At 38.5% G+C, this 20,943-nt stretch overlaps 1 protein-coding gene and 1 long non-coding RNA gene across 3 annotated transcripts in view; one reads left to right on the forward strand and one right to left on the reverse strand.

Annotated features, from left to right (window-relative positions):
• Window positions 1-476: 476 nt before the first annotated feature.
• On the reverse strand, window positions 477-3,550 carry LOC145552458 (uncharacterized). Its single transcript, XR_014088520.1, has 2 exons — window positions 3,373-3,550; window positions 477-851 (listed from the first exon to the last, which is right to left on the reverse strand). It is a non-coding gene; the product is annotated as an uncharacterized LOC145552458 (long non-coding RNA).
• The window catches only part of lin7b (lin-7 homolog B (C. elegans)), a 51,937-nt gene continuing 34,353 nt past the window's right edge, over window positions 3,360-20,943 (forward strand). The window contains exons 1-2 of one of the 2 annotated variants that reach the window (XM_008414974.3): window positions 3,360-3,449; window positions 3,547-3,652. In XM_008414974.3, coding sequence (XP_008413196.1) covers window positions 3,577-3,652 — 76 coding nt within the window. In that variant the 5' untranslated portion in view covers window positions 3,360-3,449; window positions 3,547-3,576. Of the gene's footprint in view, window positions 3,459-3,546; window positions 3,653-20,943 lie in introns of both variants that reach the window. The other variant, XM_008414973.3, reaches the window with a different exon arrangement.

Consider the following 20,943-nt stretch of genomic DNA (forward strand, 5'->3'; position numbering starts at 1 on the left):
ACAAGCTCTATGTTTCATCTGTGATGAGCCAAAACAAAGTAGAAATGGGAATAAGAGCATGAGTGGTTTAAAAAATTTGCTTTCCAAATATTAAAGTGTGGTGTGTTCAGCATTGTCTTCTGTACTCTGATGCTCATAAATGAAATGAACTTACAAGACTGAGATTAGACGAAGAGCATCAGAACATTACGTTTTAAATCTTAACAGCCTCCTGTAAGTCTCACAACTGTCATTTATGTGAACTGACCAGTGTCTGCTGATGAAAAGCATCCACACAATCATACTGCCACCACTGTGTCACTGAGACTGTTAAAGGGTTGATTTTTGTACTTGCACAGCAATTTCTACAGCTACGGTTGACTCTGATCACAGCACCTTCTACCTCAGGGCCGTGCAGAGGCCACTAAAGGGGCAGGTGCTCAACAACAAAAAAGGGCCCATCTAACCTCATTCTAGGACAGAATATTAACAGCCACTCAGCTTTCAGAGTTTAATAAACAATGATAAATTACAAAAATGTGACATATACAATTGAACATCTCCATATAGAGCATAACACTATGCCTATGTAAAATATTTTATTAGTCATTTCTTTCTGCAGGTCTATTTTGTTATAGGAAAGTGTTGCAATATTCAAACCTGCAATTTAGCAGGATATGTAAATCAGAGCTGGACCACCAGACATATTTTGTCTTCACAGAATTACACTATTAAAATATAAACAAGGGCTCAATGCAACCTTTTAGTGACTGTAATCTATAAAACAAAGAGCTTCCTGTTTGCTACACTTGCAGTGGAGATGAAGACGGTCCATTCAGGAAAGCAGAGCTGCAGCAAACTTTAACGTGGAACTGCAGAAAAAAGACAAAAGCAAAAATTGAATTATTAATGCATGTCACCATGAGAAAAGACTACTGAGTTTAGCTTAAAAAAACTTTAAAAAAAAATTTAAATCACTCATGAAGTTAACTTTCTTTTTTGCAAAACAAACTTATTTGCGCTTGTCATAAATCTTTTCTTGCTATTCTAAGTTTTTGTTTGTGACTCAAAGTTTTGCTTGTGATTCTCACATGACGTCTTGAACAGGGTCTAAAATCACAACAAAATATTTCTGATGTGTGCAAATAAATGTTTATGTTTGGTAAAAATGAGTTAATAAAAAAAAGTATTTTAAACAAAACTTTTTTTTAAAGGAATCATTACAATTCTAAAAGTTTTGATTACAATTTTATTTTACTTAACTGAGGTTAGTTTTTTTCTCCATTGAATTATTGGGAAACAAATTTAACTTCATACTCTGTGAACCAGAAACTAAACTTAAAGTCTGGGTTGAGTTTTTCCCTTCATTAATGTCACTTTTATTACATTCATTATATCTATCATGGTAATTCAGGGTGAGTTATTTTTAATTCTAAATGAATATCCTAGTTGGACTTTTATTTAAGCCTTCAAGATACATTTACCTAACGCTAGAATAAATACAATGTACATTATGCAGCAAAGGAAATTAGAAGATCTGACATATATCCATTATGGAGATGATCAGTTTTGGACGGGCGATGTGCCCTTATTGCATAAGCAATACTAAAGAATGACTGATATCATTAAAGATACAGGGGAGAAGCTTTTTAGTTATCTAGCTCTGATAGCAAAGTCGTTAGCTAGCAGCTAGCTAATAGCACAACAGCAACAGCCTAATGTCTGTATGATAAAAATCCTGAATCGATAGATAAGAACAGTTTCTCCTCACCTCACTGTCTCCTCCCCTCAGTAGTTCTTCAGAGAAAGGCAGATGCAGAGGCCTGTCAGTGTCTGTTGTATTTCATTACCTCTCTGCTTAAACCGCGACTCCGAGCTGAAGCAGAAACGATACTTCAACGTTTTCCGTCATCTGACTACTTCACTTTATTCAAAAACGTTTTTTTTAATAATTCACCAAAAACTGTTCTGTAATCTGGAACGTTCGCTACGTTGAGCTCCGCAGTTAGCCGCTTTATCTCACTGCGCGAGAGGCAACTGCATCATGCGTCACGGGCAAAAGGTCAAAGGTAACAAGGTGACCGGCTTATTATGTTATACAAAAAAGCAAAGAATTTTAGCACATGTTTTTATTTGTCAGAAAAGGGCTTAGGATATACCAAAAAAAAAAAGATAAAAAAAATAAATAAATATTGACTTTGGGGCAAGGAGCAAAAAGGGCAGGTGCTCAAAAACCCCCAGCCGCCCCCCCCTCTGCACGTGCCTGTATCTGCATTTACATTCTGATTAGTAAGAATAATAATTAAAGATATCTTTAAATACATTTTCACGAGTCACAATTTCTTTCAAGATACATCAAATGACGTCACCGGATCTGTCATTTGACGGGACACATGTCTGTATTACAATTTAAGATATCTTGAACGTAATTATGACTAGTTAAATTTACATTTTTAGATATCAGAATTAAGAATTGCGGGCATGGGGGCCCCTTTGTGCTGTCCAAACAGTTGCCTGCAGAATGCCACAATGTGGAAACAGCTAGACAATGTTGGATATGGGTAGATAGCAAAACATCATGGACTAACTCTGCTTTGGTTCAGCTAAGTACGAACGTTGTGTTCCCGGGTCAGAACAGCCAATGCAGGGTCTATTCTTTATTATGTCTGTTAGAACAGCCTTTAAAAGTGCTTCTGTCAACCCATTTTCAAGTTGAAAATGTAGCCATTTCAAAAACTTTTTTTTCTTCTATTTTTCATTATTTCATTGAACTTTCAAAATGCTACGTAAGTCAGTGACGTTTTCACTATATAAAGTCAAAACGTCAGTAATTAGTAATGTCATTCTACTTAAAATGTTGATTTAAGATATCTTAAATAGAAAATATAATTTATATCTAAGAGAGAAATCTTATCTCTAATTCATTTTGAGATATCTGGAAATAAATTTTGACTAATCAAAATTGCAATTCAAGATATCTGTAAATTAGGTTTGACTAGTCATTATTTGCTATTAATTAAATTTTAGTTAGTCAAAACTACATATCTCCTATCCAAAACTACATTTAAGATGTCTTGAATTATGGTGTCATTCAAAATATCTTCAATTAGAATTATTATCATTCTGGATAGTCAAAAAGCATTTTTAGATATCTATGTACGCATAATCAGTGGAGAGAGTTGATGTTAAGAAGGCCACTTCACACAGGCTCACTTAAAGAATTGCCTTTAAAGCATCGCCACTTAAATGTCTCGTTTTCCTTTCTCTAAATGACTTATAGGTAAGTCATACTTTGTTTATGACAAACGTGGCAAAAATGTTGAACAGTTTAAACTGTAAATACAAATGTAATGCTTTAAAAAGCACATAATGTTGCAGCGAAAAGTCTCTTACGGCTGCTGAACACCATCCAATCAGACCGAGTCTCTCTGGAGGAGGCTGCTGCTCTTCAGACAGTGAAGCTGAACCTGGTGCGTCAGGTGCGGATTCAGCTCCCGGAAACGGTTTATGTCGTCCTCCGAAAAGATGGAGCGCCTATCGTTCTGAGACTTATATTCTTTTAACCAGGCGAGCAGCTCAGAGGCAAAGGATCTCAGGATGATGTCCTCTTTCTATCATCCGACCAAGGAGGCTGAGATGGCGGCCATGACGGAGCCGCTCTGCTTAGAACGAGGTAAGATTCCAAGGAGTGTGCCATTCATCGGACAGCTAGCGTCTGCTCTTATCAAAAATCTTTAGTTTATATGGGTTTTAAAATGAAACATCATCTTCCTCTATTTTCATGTCCATATTCACGCTGATGTCTTTTAAAGTCACGAGCTTCAGAACGAGTTCATACTTCATTATAAGTCTTTAATTGACCCACTTACCGTTTCTGATTATTTATCCCTTTGATTCATCTTTTTCATTTCATCCAGGAAACAGAATCATTTTACTACCATTTACAGTGGGTCTGCTTTAAATCCTATGTTGGGGGATGCAAATACTACTTGTAAAATGCATACAGCTTTTTATTAAATCTATATAATATTTTGTATTTATTTTTATTTATTTTTTAAAAATTATTTTATTCTTGAGAAGTGGGACAAAATGGGTTTAAATCCCCCGCTCCCCACCAAAAAATGTTATTATACCTCAAGCTTATGTATTGAAATATGACAAATAATGTTTCGGAAATGTACAGATGCTAAGGTGCAGGCTCCCAGCTGCAACATTTTTTGAAAATTACATTTTTAGTGGACCTGACCCAGAATTTTGTCATCTAATAAAAATAAATGTAAAATAATTTTTTAATGACCCCATTAGTGATATTTTTACTCAGTGTTAAAGACAAATGCTTCTCAAGAAACAAAAATATTATTTACAACAAAAAACAACAAAGTCCATCTGACACACAGTGCATGACGCAGAACTGAAGGTGGTGACAAACTAGTGAGTAAAATGAAATACTTGATACATGTAAAGTAATGCCATTTAAACAAAATACATTAAAATGAATTAACTGCACATTTAAGTGAGATTTGTCAACAATATCACTGAAATAGTCACACTGTCAGTTAAAAACTGACGGAGTTGACAAAATCCCAAACTACCTCAATTTATCTGATGTTATTCCGAAGGAGGCCATATTGTAGCTCATCAGGTCCATGAAATCTTTACAATATACCAAAATTAAGCACTTGTTTCACAAAATTTCATCAAAGTTTTGTAAATTTTCATCATGGTTGTGACGAACGACTTAGGAATAAAATAGAAGAAAAAACTAAAGAATAAATTGGAGCACACCTGGACCGGAGGGTGTGCTCCAATTACAGAGGGATCACACTCTTAAGCCTCCCTGGTAAGGTCTATTCAGGGATCCTGGAGAGGAGGGTCCGTCGGATAGTCGTACCTCGGATTCAGGAAGAGCAGTGCGGTTTTCGTCCTGGTTGTGGAACACTGGACCAGCTCTACATCCTCAGCGGGGTCCTGGAGGGTGCATGGGAGTTCACCCAATCAGTCTACATGTGTTTTGTGGACTTGGAGAAAGCATTCGACCGTGTCCCCAGGGGGGCCTTGTGGAGGATTATCTGGGAGTATGGGGTACCGGGCCCTTTGATACAGGCTGTCAGGTCCCTGTATGACCGGTGTTAGAGTCTGGTCCGCATTGCTGGCAGTAAGTCGGGCTCGTTTCCGGCGAGAGTTGGACTCCGCCAAGGCTGCCCTTTGTCACCAATTCTGTTCATTACTTTCATGGACAGAATTTCTAGGCGCAGCCGAGGTGTTGAGGGGATCCGTTTTGGTGGCTTTAGGATCACATTTCTGCTTATTGTGGATGATGTGGTCCTGTTGGCTTCATCAGACCGTGATCTGCTGTGCTGCTCTCGCTTGAGCGTTTCGCGGCAGAGTGTGAAGTTACCTGGATGAGGCTCAGTGCCTCCAAATCCGAGGCCATGGTCTTGAGCCGGAAAAGGGTAGAGTGCCTTCTCCGGGTCAGGGGGGTCGTCCTGCCTCAAGTGGAGGAGTTTAAGTATTTGGGGATCTTGTTCACGAATGAGGGAAGAAGGGAGCAGGAGATCGACAGGGGGATTGGGGCAGCGTCTGCCATGAAGCGGGCACTGTACAGGTCCGTCGTGGTGAAGAGAGAGCCGAGTCAAAAAGCGAAGCTCTCGATTTACCGGTCGATCTACGTTCCCACCCTCATCTATGGTCATGAGCTTTGGGTCATGACCGAAAGAACAATATCATGGATACAAGCGGCCGAAATGGGTTTCCTCCTCCGCAGGGTGGCTGGGCTCTCCCTTAGAGAGAGAAGCTCGGTCATCTTGGAGGGACTCAGAGTAGAGCCGCTGCTCCTCCACGTCGAGAGGAGCCAGTTGAGGCTCGGGCGTCTGGTAAGGATGCCTCCTGGACGCCTCCCTGGTGAGGTGTTTCTGGCATGTCCCACCGGGAGGAGGCCTTGGGGAAGACCCAGGACACACTGGAGAACAACTTGTATCTCGGCTGGCCTGGGAACGCCTTGGGGTTCCCCCGGAGGAGCTGGAAGAAGTGGCTGGGGAGAGGGAAGTCTGGGCCTGCCTTCTGAAGATGTTGCCTCCCGCGACCCGACCCCGGATAAGCGGCAGAAAATGGATGGATGGGTGGAACTAAAGAATAACATATGCTAACCAGAGCTAACTAGCCCTCTTAGCAAAGAAGGAGAAACGAAGAGGTGTAATGGAAAATTTTATAATGTGCTCTTCACCCCTTTTGTGCTTTAGATTGTGTCTGATGATGAGATCATGTGCCTGCATGATCTCATCATGAGATTGGTCAAGCTGCTCTCCTATAGACTTCTACAGTGCCATATAACAGCAGGGGACATCGTTGATCCTGGAGACTAAGTGCTACTCCCCCTTGTAGAACTTATCTGCCCTCTTTAGCATCAGAGAACATCCTCCTTTCCTTAACAATAGACAAATGGCAAGACCATCTGTGTTGGGCTCCACAGAATCCCTGGTACATGACAGTCAGGGATTCACACCTCTAGTCCAATCAATTCTCTCTTCTCTGTCCAGAACCTGTAAAAGGCATCCAGATCCACTGTTGGTCAGAGCAGACTTGACAGACTCCTTTGACTCTGTACTTTTGTTCACACCTTGCAAGGTTTTAATACATTTCTTGTTTTATTCTCATCCAGACTCTTGTTAAAGTAATTTTTTCCATGACAGAAGTCATGGGGTCCTCAGAATTTCCGACACCCCTCAATAATGCCTGATTTTTTTTGCATTCTTTTTATTTCTGACAGTGTTGACAAAAACCTGGGACAAATTTCAGTTGAGTTGGAAAATATATAAAAATGATTAATTGAATTTATTGAATTTATTGATACTTTATAATTATTTATTTGAATACTTAGACTCAATTGTCATAATATATTACCTTTAATTGTTTTAAAATATTATAATCTACTGAGTTCTGCTCCAGGACAAGGGATTTTACAGACACCACTACAAGGTTTAAAATGAAAAATATTCAGCAAACAATACATTGTTGTGCTCACATGGCCAGGTTAGTTTAGTCAGATATTTGAAAAAATTATATTTTGTGTATATTACTATATTAGGCATTTTGAGATTTATACAGACAAACAAACAGATAAACAACAATCAAAAAGAAAAGAAAAAAAGAAAACTTACACAGCACAGCTGCGAGAATCAGAAGAGAAAATTTGGAGGCATGTAAATAAATCACAACATTCTCTTGACAGGCACCAGTTGAGCTACAAACTCAGTGACATGTCATTTAGGTTCACTTTGCTGGCTTGTTAATTTTGAAATATTTAAGTACATGTTCCCATCTTCTTTTAAAGGTATACAATTTTCCATCTAGACCAGTGTTTCTCACAACCTTTTTCAGCCCAGCGCCCCCCCAGCCTTTATCCAGGCCCCTCACCGCCCCCACCAAAGAATTTGCAGGCTACTTTGCACTGACCATTATTTTATCATTAATATTACTATCACTATTGTAGATGTTTTGATTTTTATGCTTGTTTCTGTATTTATCATCAAAAATAATTTCCCAGAGAACAAAAAGGTCATGGGAATAGAAATTATTTTCACAGGTGTCTACGAAAAATTTAATGAACATTCAAGTTAAAATTTGTAGGCCTAACAGCAGCCAATCAGAGTGAAAAAAAAAATCTTATTTTGTGCCATTTTCTAGTTGTTAAATATTCCACAAAATGACCAGATAAAAGATGTTCAACATGCCAGTTTAAACTTTGAACTATTTGCAAAACGACTGAGCTCTGCAACATTAAAACATGGATAGAACTGTAACTACATTAATCATAACTCTTCTTCTCTTCAGTGTTTGTCAGTTTCTGGTGGTGCAGCTCTGTGCTGCCTTCAGGAGAATGGGACATCAGAGTTTCATCCATAAAATTTCACCCACATGGGATTTATTGTGCAAACCAGAGCTTTCAGTGGAAAAACTGAAGTTCCAGGTCCTTTTAATGTCGTACAAATATGATACAGAAACATGGATTATATCTTTATATAGACCTGTCTATTGATTTATAGATTAATAATTTTACTGGACAGAAATTACAAAGAACACATCTGGTTCTGAAAGTGTCATGGATTCATCAGCCTCATGACATTAACACTGACATAAAAAATAATATTGAAGAAATAAATATATCAAATCTAATTAAAAACATAAATAAGTGATCAGTTCTTCACTGCTATGGTCTGTAAGATATATTTACTCTCAGTGATATGGTCTCAACAAACCCATGACACTTCAACAATATTATTTTACCTTTTATGTGGAAATGTCGTTTATTTTATCGTTTATTGACCATCAGTCATCTTCACTCATCACCTGCTGCGCCGCCTAATCGTCATGTGTTTCACATCATGTGGATTTTTCACTGTTCAGCGTCAGATTCTCTGTTTTTATGCCATAATTAACATCTAGTTTGTCGCTCCGTTTTATGTCCCGCTTCTCCTGTTTCAGAGTTTTGCGCAATGTGCGCGTCTTCTTTTTTTTTTTTACCGCCTATGGTGCATTGCGGTCGGGAAGCGTATTGATGGGGAAAAGGCAGACTGACATAAACCTTTTAAAACAACGGAAACAATTTCTGCATTCTGATTATTGAAATGTAAAAGTGCTGTGTTGTTCTATCACCCCGTTTCATACCGGACCACTTACAGCTCCGGTGTTAACGCTATAAAATGAACGCTCTCTATCGTATCACTCATGGAGGGATTTCTTTATTTCTTTATTTAAATGGGTACATTTTTCAGAGGGATACTCAGTGAGGGTATCGTGATTTTAGCTACCAGTAGCAGGATAACGGAGCTGCGCCATGAAGCTACAAACACTGAATAGAAGAAGAGCTGCCATCGATACAGTTGCAGCCAAGCATGATTTAATGTTACACAATACAGTTTTACCAAGTTGTTCAAAGTCTAAACTGGTATTGTTGTGCATTTAAGGTGTAAAGTTTACCTTCGACCAAACGCCCCCCAAAGGCATCCCAGCGCCCCCCTTTTGTAAAAATGTCCGCCAGCGCCCCCTGCTGTCCTCTGAACGCCCCCTGGGTGGCGGTACCGCCCACGTTGAGAACCGCTAATCTAGACAGTATCTCAATCTTTCTAATACAATCACTTCAGAAAATAGGTTTTTCCATAGCTGGATCGATGGGGCATCACAACCCCCAGTAATAATTTAACCATTATTACTTTTCTGGCCAACATTAATAAGAATTGCACAGCCTGTTTGTGAGTACCCAGGTGAGTGGGTATGAGTCCAAGTAGACAAAGCACTGGACCAGGATGCACTGTTTGTCCTATAGCAGAGCTGATTTCGCGACACACTGCCTGCCAGAATGCCTCTATAATTTTACATTCCCATAGGCAGTGAATTCTAGTTCCTCTTGCTACTTTACATTTATGACAGTCTGGAGAGCTTCCTGGTGTGTACTTACTATATATATATGGAGATATGTATACATTGTGTAAAATATTATATTGCATTTCTTTATATCGGTTACATACTGAGATTCTGGAAGGCAGAGTCAAGATGTCTTCCCATGCTTCTGAATCAATTGTGCTTTTCAGAGTTCTGTTCCAGGTTGATTGTAAATTCTCCAAGTTATCTTTCCTTAGCGTTTGTAACTCAGCATAGAATCTTGACACAAATCTCCCACGTTTATGACAATCAAGAATAGTTTTATCAAGTAAATAACAATCCACCTCTAATGAGTCAGTTTTTGCCTTAACATAATGCCTTAGTTGAAGGTATTTATAGAAGTGCCTGGAAGCAATACCATATTGTGTTCTTAATTCTTCAAATGTCTTGAATTTTCCGCTATGCCATAGATCATGCATCCTAGCAACGCCAGCATCCCGCCATGACCTAAGATCAGGACCAGCGCCCTCTACTGTCAAATCCGGGTTGTCTACCAGTGTTGTCAGACATGAAAAGTTTTTATTCTGTCCAAACATTTTCTTCAGTATATTCCATGCCTTAATGATATTAGTAATTAGAAAATTATCTTTAGCAATGGCTGGGAGTTCTTGTTGTCGTTTATTTAACAGATTTATTGGGTGGTAGGGTTTACAAACACTTTCTTCAAGCCTTAGCCATGCATTAGCATGCTTTTGGGTAGACCACATTGAAATTATTCTTGCATGTAAAGACAATACATAATTCCCAATGTTGGGCAGAGCCCATCCACCTAAGGCTCTGGGAAGTTGTAGAACCTCAGTTTTAATTTTAGGTTTTCTGCCCGCCCAAATAAATTCTGATATTGCTTTATTTATTCCAGCTAAGTCTTTAGAGTCAATAAACAAAAACAGCATAGACACTGGATAAATTAACTGCGGGAGAATTATCATCTTAACAAGGTTAACTCTTCCCAGAAAGGATATGGGAAGCCTCTTCCATCTCGCCAATTTATCCTTAATATGAGAGATTGTAGGACTGATGTTTTCGGGGAAACATTTGATTAGTTTTAGATGTCATGCATATTCCCAGATACTTTAACCCTGTAGGAGCCCATCGAAATGGTTTGATGAATGCTGGCTCTCCCCGGTCACAGAAACCCAAAGGCATAATTTCTGATTTTTCGTAATTGACCTTATACCCAGATATCTTACTAAATTTATTGACGCAGCCAGTTAGAGCTGGGATAGATTTTACAGGGTCTGTCAATGTTAAAATGATATCATCAGCGTATAATAATATTTTGTACACTTTTGTTCCTATTAATATACCTTTAATATCTTTACTTTGCAAGCGGCTCTATAGCCAGGGAGAATAGCAGTGGAGAGAGAGGACTTCCCTGTGCTGTCCCCCTTCTCAACCCAAATGGTGCAGATAGGAGGCCATTTGTCAAGACAGATGCTGAAGGATTCTCCTATAAAGAAGTTTTACCCAGTTTATAAAATTTTGCCCAAGTCCAAATCTTCTAAGCACTTCAAACATATATTCCCACTCGACGCGGTCAAAGGCTTTTTCCGCATCCATTGAGAGGATGATGCCTGGGGTTTGTGTCTGATTAAGGTGTTGAATAATAATAAGTCGTCTAGTGTTATTTGATGAAAGACGTTCCTTAATAAAGCCGGTTTGGTCTATATTGCTATGTTAGAAACTACCTTTTCCAGTCTGGTAGCCAAAATCTTAGATAAAATCTTCACATCCACACCAAGCAAGCTAATGGGTCGATATGACGAACATTGTTCTGGGTCTTTGTCTTTTTTAGGAATTACAATGATATTTGCTATATACATGGTATCAGGTAGTTTCGATTCTTCTAGAGATTTATTAAAGACTCGTTGTAATAATGTGCTAATTTTGCCTTTTAAAGTTTTAAAAAATTCGACAGGATAACCATCAGCACCTGGGCATTTGCCAGTTTGGAGTGAAGAGATATCCTTTTCGATTTATAGAGTTGTTACGGGTCCTTCTAATAAGTTTGCCTGTTCCAGTGACAATTGTGGTATATTTAAGTTATCCAGTCATACATGTTCTAATGTGTCTGTTTTTACTTCAGAGCAGTAAAATTTTTCATAAAACCGTTTAAAACATTCATTTATATGCTTATTATCCATATGACGATGGCCCTCTTCGTCCTGAATTGAGGATATAAAGTTTGTGCCAGGAGACTTGTTTACTAGTTTTGTCAAGAATTTGTTTGGTTTATTGCCGTGTTCAAAGAACCTTTGCTATGCGAATAATATATCCTTTACAGCTTTCTTTGTTATAATATCAGATAATGAGGCCCGAGCTGCTTCAAGTTCCCCAGAGTTTTAACTGATTTCGTGATGATATAGTCGTTTTCAAATCTTTTAATTTGATTTTCAATTTTATTTTGTTCTGCTAATCTTTCTTTCCTCTTACAGCTAGAATATGATATTATTATCCCTCGCATATATGCCTTATAAGCATCCCATACCAATCTGGGGTTAGTGTCATTATTGTCATTGAGTTGTAAATAAACATCTGTCTGCTCTTCTAGTAATTTAGTAAAGTCTTCGTTTAACAGCAGCAATCTATTCAGCCTCCATGAAGCTGTGCAGTCCAGTTTTCTGGGCGGTTGCATCGCCAGCCTCACAGGAGCGTGGTCAGAGAGGGAAATTGTTCCTATCTCTGATTTCTCTGCAGAATGGACCAAGTGATTCGACATAAACAAATAGTCGATGTGCGTCATTGTTGAATGTGGCAATGAGTGAAAGGTAAAAATTTTTTGTTAAAGGTTTAAGATGCCTCCATATGTCCGTTAAATCCAGTTCTTCTAAAATATTTTTCACTGCCCTGGAGTTCTTAGACTGAGTGTTTTGGGGAGGACACCTGTCCATGAGAGGGCATAGAGAGCAATTAAAGTCACCTCCGATAAGTATGTTTGGGCAGTCCATTTCAGCAATTTGGTTAAGAAGCGCTGCAAAGAAATCCTCATCGTATACATTTGGGCCGCATACACTACCAAGCAAAAAACTCTCTCCATAAAGAACATCCTTAATCAATGTGATTCTACCCCCCGTGTCTCTAAACGTGTCTAAAGCTGTGAAAGGGAGATTTTTATGTATTAAAATTATAACCCCTCTTTTGTACCTGAGTGAAGTTGGCCCCCCCACCTTCTTCAAACCAGACAAAATGGGTGTCAATCAACTCGGCTACGTTTGTGCTGGTTTGTGCAGTAAAAATTTTCGTTTGTGCTGCTTTGGTTTTGAAGATATTAATGAAAAGGTAAAGGTCAAAAGGTCAACCAGCCCCCCCACCTTCTTCAAATCAGACAAAATTGGTGTCAAACGTTTGTGCTACGTTTGTGCTGGTTTGTGCAGCAAAAAGTTTCGTTTGTGCTGCTTTGGCTTTGAAGATATTAAAACAAAAGTTTCTAGAGGTCATCAGAGGTCAATGATCACCTGTTCATGTTGAAACTGGGAATTTCATTTAAATTATAAGTTGCTAACCTATGAACATGAATAATTTAATTTTAACCTGGAAGAAATTCAATTCAAACTAGCTCTTATTTAGAATGAACAGGTAGGTACAACCATAGACATAATATAAGAATAGATGCCTCATGATTGAGGGCGGCCATCTTGGAGCAGTCCACCACTCCACTCAGCGTTATATGTGTAGAAGGCACAATAATAGATCAGCGCAATCGATCATTACACGCTTTTTTGTTGCTGGAGACCTTATTCAAACATCTATCAAAGCTACATTTATAAACAATTGTATTTTTAATTTTTTTTTTAATTTTCATTGGTACATAGTTCAGCATATTTAAATATGCGATTCCACTTAATTTTTACTACCTTGCGCATCATTAATCGACTGTAGTTCAAAATCTACTATACCTAGACACTTCAAACCTGGACTAAATTATTCTGCTCTAATAGCAGAATATGTAAAACCATGTTTGGGATTTGTTAAAACTTTGTCTGATTTGTGAAAACTTATTAAAATTTGATTTTCACCAATTTTGGCACCTCTTTCATTACTAAAACTTTTCTAATTAAAAAAAATACAACTCATAGACACTTCAAACCTGGATTAGATTATTCTCCTCTTCAAGATGGATATTTAAAACCATGTTTGGGATTTGTGAAACGTTTTTCTGATTTGTGAAAAATCAAGAAAGTTAGATTTTCAAAACATTTTTGGCATCTGGATCACACTAGAAATGATACTGAAAACTACAATCCTGGAGTGGATTATTTGAATTTACCTGGCTTTAGATTTTGACCAGAATGAAACAAAAATTCCCTAAAAATAACAAATGTCAAACTTCAAACTTCAAAAAGTAAATTAAACACATAAAATTACATCAAAAGTTGAGATTATTTAACCAGTTTTTTTGCATGTCACATTACATTTTTGTTCAGAATTGATCCACAGTGAACATAATTTTCATCTGTCCTTCACTTACAGCAAACCCTTATAGTAAACATGCAAGCATGGAGCAAAAATGAGTGCAAGCAGTTCCTTTAACCTGGAGGCACCTTCTCACAGATGCTGGCTCAGATAAAGCAGCGAAGTACCACAAACAACTGGGGGATAAAGCATATGCAAAACAAAAAGAGTACTTATGCACTACTACTTTCGTAGCTGGATATAGATTTTAAAAAAGGCAATACCACAATAAAGAAAACATTCAGTTGTTTTAAGTAATCACCCACTTCATGCTCCCCTTACGGAAGGCACTGGAGATGAAACGAATGCAATAACAAATCTATATGAAGATTGAATTACAGGAGAGGAAATTAACTGCTAAAAGTTAATTTAACAGCAAAATGATAAGTTTTAAAGAAGTGCTCATGATCCAAAACAAGTGTTGAAAATCTAACTTTCTTGATTTTTCACAAATCAGAAAAAGGTTTCACAAATCCCAAACATGGTTTTAAATATTCTGCTATTAGAGCAGAATAATCTTGTCCAGGTTTGAAGTGTCTAGGTATAGTAGATTTTGAACTACAGCCGATTAATGATGCGGAAGGTAGTGAAAAATTAAGTGGAATCGCTCTTTAGCTATTGGAAGCTAGAAATCGGAACCAACTTCAGCTTCGTGCACTGTAGCTAATATTAGCTGGTATCTCGCTGGTGGACATAAATACAGTAAAGAAATATTATAATCACAAAATATATACAATAATATGTCCATCTTACTCGTGAAATGTTGTCTGTGGAGCCTCACATCAATAGTCCATCGATCAGAACAACAATAACCCTCAGTGCTGAGGCATCTTCTGTTGTTTTGGTTGAGTAAAGTAGGAAGACGACCTCTCCAAGATGGCCGCCGTATTTCCTGCACCGGAGCAGCCAATGCGGGGTCTACTCTTATATTATGTCTGTGGGTACAACACCTCCCAAAGCTATCTCGGTGACCTGTATTTTAGCTTCTGATCACTAGAGGGTGCTATTAGACGAACTGTACAATTGAAAAACAAAAAAATAAGAATAAAACCAAACATGTGCTTTGCATCTACTCACCCATTTTGAGCTCAATGTTATGATCAAGAGCAATCATCAACACTTCTTTTTAATACTTCATAGCAGTGCATCAAGGTAGGTTTGTCCACTTGGATCTGCAGTATGCAAGGCTCATAAAAGAAATTTATTTTTAAACATTTTCCAAAACTGTAGCTATTTTAGTACAGTATAATACATCTCATCTGTGCAAAAAATAACAACAATAATCTGGCTTCTCCTCCAACTTCTGCTATTGTAGTCTGCAGAAATGCACCCCTCAACAACCGTTCAGAGCCAGGAGATTGTCTCAAGGCAGAAAAAAGCAGATTTGACAGTTTATCTGCAGTCATCACTGGCTATGCTAAATAGCCAGAACTGACATGCAATGCTATTGGGACAAAGTTATAACATAGGAAAAAGCAAAGGGAAGAATGACAGCAGTTTTCATAAATCACAGCGTGAACACAGTGGTGTGCATAGACATTTTGGATGTCAAGCAGAAAAAAAACACCAGGTGATGCACATGGAACCTCTATCTGCCTTAGTAGTGTGTTTTATTACAAGACCCGGTTGAACAACATAATTTCAAATTAGCATTTAAATGTCTGATGCAGAAGTTTAATAACGTTGCAAGACTACATGAATGGTGAAAAGCAATTTTTTTTCTAGGCTACATAAGGACTATGTGTATTTTCAACTGACTGGCGACCTGTCCAGGGGGACCCCGCCTCTCGCCTGAAACATTAGCTGGCGATAGGAACTAAGGCCCCTCCTGACCCCACTAGGAATAAGGGTGTTAGAAAATAGATGGATGGATTTTTATGCATGTATAGATATATGGGAGCACTGGGAGAAGACAGAGGAGTTCTTATTTTTATTTTCACAGATTATCTGTAATATACTGTAATATTGCAAAATATTGGCATTTACAAATACAGAAGTTGCATACTGCAACTTTGAAAATTTCAATGACAGCTATAACCTATTGATTCTCTATTGTGTTATTTGAAATATTTCAACATATTCAACTAACAGGATTTTTTTATTGTTATTTTGCTAAACAGATGCCAAAGAAGTCATTGGTTCCCCAAACAGCTGTAATTGAAGTCCTCTGTGCTTCAAAAAACACAGTCATAAATAATGGCAACATTGCAACTCCAAGCGATGGAATATGGGGAGAGCTCAGCAAAAAACTTGGCGAAAAGCTAACACCGAAAGCCCTTTACACATTCGTCAAATTAAACAGACACAATATATGGGATACTCTTGATTACAATAATGAAAAGAACATGATGGAGACAGACAGCGAGACAGGCAGTGAGAGTGACGCTCCTTCTGACCAGCACATGTCTCCTTTACAAAACAAAGGCAAGAAAACTTTTAATCTGGAGCTTCCATTTGAACAGTGGATGCATATGATTCCAGAGAGAGTCACATACAAAAATGACATGTTTAAAAAAAGGGAATACACCATTTTGAAGAGAGGCACATGGACTCATATTGTGAACCAGGGAATCTGGAATAAAATTAAAAGTTCTTGCACTTTTATATTTAAAAGAGCCAAGGTGTACCCCAACCAGGTGTCATCTTTTATCAAAATAAGAGGTTTCTGTAGAGAGTGCAAGGGTCAACTGTACATAACATGTGAAAAGGAACCAGACATGCAGTGCCCAATGGTGCTTCGGTGTGTGATGACAAACATGGACGAATCCCTGCACACAGGGTTTTCAAAGAGACTATTATCTGGAAGACTGCGTGCAGAAGTAAAAAAAGAACTTTGTGAAGGTAGACTGCAGCCACATGTGTGGAGAGCATCACAGGCAGAAAAACTGATGGACTTTGGAGACCCTGAGCCAAGTCATCTACCAAATTTAGCAACTTTACGAAAAGCAAAACAAGAACAACATGAATCTGAAATGAGTCATAAAAACCCAATATCGTCACTACAGGCAATAAAATGTAGTTGTCCTCACAGTGGAAGTATTGGTGACATTGGATTAGACAAATTCTTCTGTCACTACTGGAGTCCTACCCAAATGATAATGTACCAGACAGAGAAATACCCTATTGTTGCTTTTGATGCAACTGGCTCAGTTGTAAAAAAGCTTGTCAGGCCGAACGGCTTGTCTGGACATATCTTCCTGTATCAAGGAGTTTTGACAGGAAGCGACAACTCCCACATACCTGTGGTTCAAATGCTGTCAGAGCGACATGATGTCCAGGCAATCACAAGATGGTTGTTAGAATGGATTCGTGCTGGAGCACCAGTCCCAAAAGAGGCAATTTCAGATTTTTCTTTAGCTTTACTTGGTGCTTTAGTTAAGGCTTTCACACATCTGTCTAATTTGAAGAGCTATGTAAATGAGTGCTTCGGAGTTCTGCTTCAAAACAAATGCAGCAAACTGCCACCATGTTTCATCCGAGTGGATGTGGCGCATCTGATCAAAATGATTTCCCAGTTGGATTGTTTGAGGAAAAAACCTCATCGGGTGAAAGACTTCTATGTGCGTTCAGTGGCACAGCTGGTCAAGTCGCAATCTTTGGAGGAAGCAAAGGTTCTAATACGCAGCATTGCCACTGTGGCATTAAGTGAGACAGAAGGTAATGACATTCATGGTAATCCCGTCATGTCAGAAGTGTGCAAATCAAACCTTAAACGCAAAATCGCAGATGACACTATGCCCATTTCCAGTGAAGAGGAAGCAGAAGAGGTTAGAGTGGATCAATGCACACAAATAAATACTGAGTTGAGGAGGTGGGTGACAGATATTTGTGAGGAGAGTAAGTGCCACGCTGATGTCAATGGTGATCGAGACAATATGCACTATCTACCTGAGCTTGTACCACACCTTATAAGATTGGGAGGATACCTACCTCTCTGGACTGGAGTAATGGTTCCCCTGTTTCACAGCGAAAAGCTCACTGCAACTTCAGCTAATGTTGAAGCTGAGTTCAAGAACATTAAACATGGCTTGTTCAAGCATGAAAATCTTCCTATTAGGGTTGATAAATTCATTTCACGCCATCTTGGCTTCATTGAGGGAAACATGAGGATCTGTTCTGCCAAAAAAATAAAAAAAGAAGCAGAGACTGCCAGGAAAGAAGAGACAGTGAAGCTTCAGAATCCAATCAAAAGTTTGGAGGAACAAGAAATGGATGAAAACTGCTCTCAGGAACCCAACACAGAAGAAACAGCAGCATTGGAAAACTGGAGAGGCCTTGCAGTCCCACCAAAGAAGAGGAAGTTTACATCATACCTCTCCCCTTGTCCCGAATGGCTACATTCTGATCCAGCTGTAAAACTGAAAAAAGTTAAGCTGGGGCTTTTAAAAAATGGAAATAATCAACAACCAATCAGAGTCAACAAGGAACGATACTGCGTCACCAACACCTGTGCCTTTGATGCAGTCTGTCAAAGTCTGTGCTGCGCTTTCTGTGACAGTGTTTCTGCTCAGAATGTGCTTAAAGATACAGAGAAAAATAAAGTGTTCCAGCTTGTGAAAGAGATGCTTCAAAGGGTGTCACTCCACATACCTATTCTTTGAGAGCTGAGATTCTGAGCTCAATATTCAGTCCTGTTCAGTTGAAGTCTGGTGTTCATCATGTTGATGCACAGTGCAATGTGTCCACAGTTATTCAAAATATAATGACAGAAAATTCAAGTATTCATTTCACAAGACAGTGCTCCTCTCAGTACTGTCAACTTTACATTCCAAATACAAGGAAAGTACCTTTCATTTCCATTGACTTGTCCGTCCTGTCATCTTCTGGCATAGCTCAGCTTCAGTCTGCTGTTGAACAAGGGCTCCACCTTGCAGCTTCTCCATGCCTAAGACCAATCCAAAGTCCTGATAGATGCCCAGCAGCATGTAAAACAGACATGTCAGGAAAAATCCTCTGTATGGGGACTGTTTGTCACAGTCACAGAGTGCGAGAACTTGTCTGGATTGACACAGACCTTGGACAATTCTGGTCCACAACTATGGAGCAAAGTGTCACCAAACCCAAGCAGTTTTTTCTCAGTGAATTTCCATCAACCCTTCAACTTCAAGAACAGAAATTCACACTGAAAGCCATAATAGCATTTCAGGAGGGTCCAACACCTGAAACAATTGGGCATTATGTGGCATTTTGTAAGAGGTCCCTGGGCACCTGGGAAATGTACGATGACCTCAGAAAAGAAGTAATGACACCATCTGAAAAAACCAGCATATGCCCTCACGCTGTGCTCTATACAAAAGAGTAATGGTGAGCTTTCCTATTTTCGTCACCAGCATGTTAACGTTTTTGTCCAATTGAATGCATAGTTTATTTTAAAAATTGTTCAACTCAAGTTTATGTTTAGTAATCTTTCATATTAAATAAATTAGCCATATGTAGCTCTGAACATAATACTAACATGGAAGGGTGTTAATGTTAATTGATAAAGGTCTTTCAACATGGATAACACCAAAAATACCATTTATTGTACCAGAAGGGCAACTTTCAGCGCCTGGTGACATGAAACATAAAGGTTGAATGTAGTGTTCTTTAAGCAAATTAATCTTTTATTGTTGAAGGTTGTTGAATATTCTGTTCTATGAATTGTAAAGCCAGATAATCAAGATTAATAAAATGTATTTCCAAAAATTTGTGATCAAGAGTTGGTTATAATGAAATAAGTTAAGCTTCTCTGATTTAATGTTTCTGTAATATTTTCAAAGTAAAACCAGCTCAATGTTGCTTGACATCAAAGAGTTTAAATTTAAATGTTTATCTTCAAAGCCATAGCAAACCAGCACAAAAATAGTCAGGTTGATTTACACCCTTTTTGCCTGATTTGAAGAAGGTGTATGTGTGTGTGTGTGGGGGGGGGGTTGACCTCTGATGACCTCTAGAAACTTTTGTTTTAATATCTTCAAAGCCAAAGCAGCACAAACAAAAAATTTTGCTGCACAAACCAGCACAAACGTAGCCGAGTTGATTGACACCAATTTTGTCTGATTTGAAGAAGGTGGGGGGGCTGGTTGACCTTTTGACCTTTACCTTTTCATTAATATCTTCAAAGCCAAAGCAGCACAAACGAAAATTTTTGCTACACAAACCAGCACAAACGTAGCCGAGTTGATTGACACCCATTTTGTCTGGTTTGAAGAAGGTGGAGGGCTGGTTGACCTTGGATCACCTGACCTTTTGACCTTTACTTTTTCATTAATATCTTCAAAGCCAAAGCAGCACAAACAAAAATTTTTGCTGCACAAACCAGCACAAACGTAGCCGAGTTGATTGACACCCATTTTGTCTGATTTGAAGAAGGTGTAGGGCTGTTTGACCTTGGATGACCTCTAGAAACATTTCTTTATATCTTTAAAATGATAGCGGCACAAACGAAAATTTTTGCTGCACAAACCAGCACAAATGTAGCCGAGTTGATTGACACCAATTTTGTCTGATTTTAGGAAGGTGGGGGGGCTGGTTGACCTTTTGACCTTTACCTTTTCATTAATATCTTCAAAGCCAAAGCAGCACAAACGAAAATTTTTGCTGCACAAACCAGCACAAACGTAGCCGAGTTGATTGACACCCATTTTGTCTGATTTGAAGAAGGTGGGGGGGGGGTTGACCTTGGATGACCTCTAGAAACATTTCTTTATATCTTTAAAATGACAGCAGCACAAACAAAAATTTTTGCTGCACAAACCAGCACAAACGTAGCACAAACGTTTGACACCAATTTTGTCTGATTTGAAGAAGGTGGGGGGGCCAACTTCACTCAGGTCTCTTTTGTTTGTTGAATATGATGAGAAATTAACTTGCCCCACCCATTCTCTTAAATATTTTTTATGTTCATCGTCCGTAAGATGAGTTTCTTGTAAAAATGCTACTTGGGTTCCATCCTTCTTTAAACTATTTAGAATAGCCTTCCTTTTTATTACGTTATTAGAACCTTTTACATTCCATGTACAAACCTTAATGCTCATCTTCAGAGTATATCAATATGTGACTTGACGCACAATCTGCCTCAGATTGTGCTTTGTG

This window comes from Poecilia reticulata, chromosome 8 (assembly GCF_904066995.2).
Source record: "Poecilia reticulata chromosome 8, P_reticulata-male-v2, whole genome shotgun sequence".
Classification (NCBI taxonomy): domain Eukaryota; kingdom Metazoa; phylum Chordata; class Actinopteri; order Cyprinodontiformes; family Poeciliidae; genus Poecilia; species Poecilia reticulata.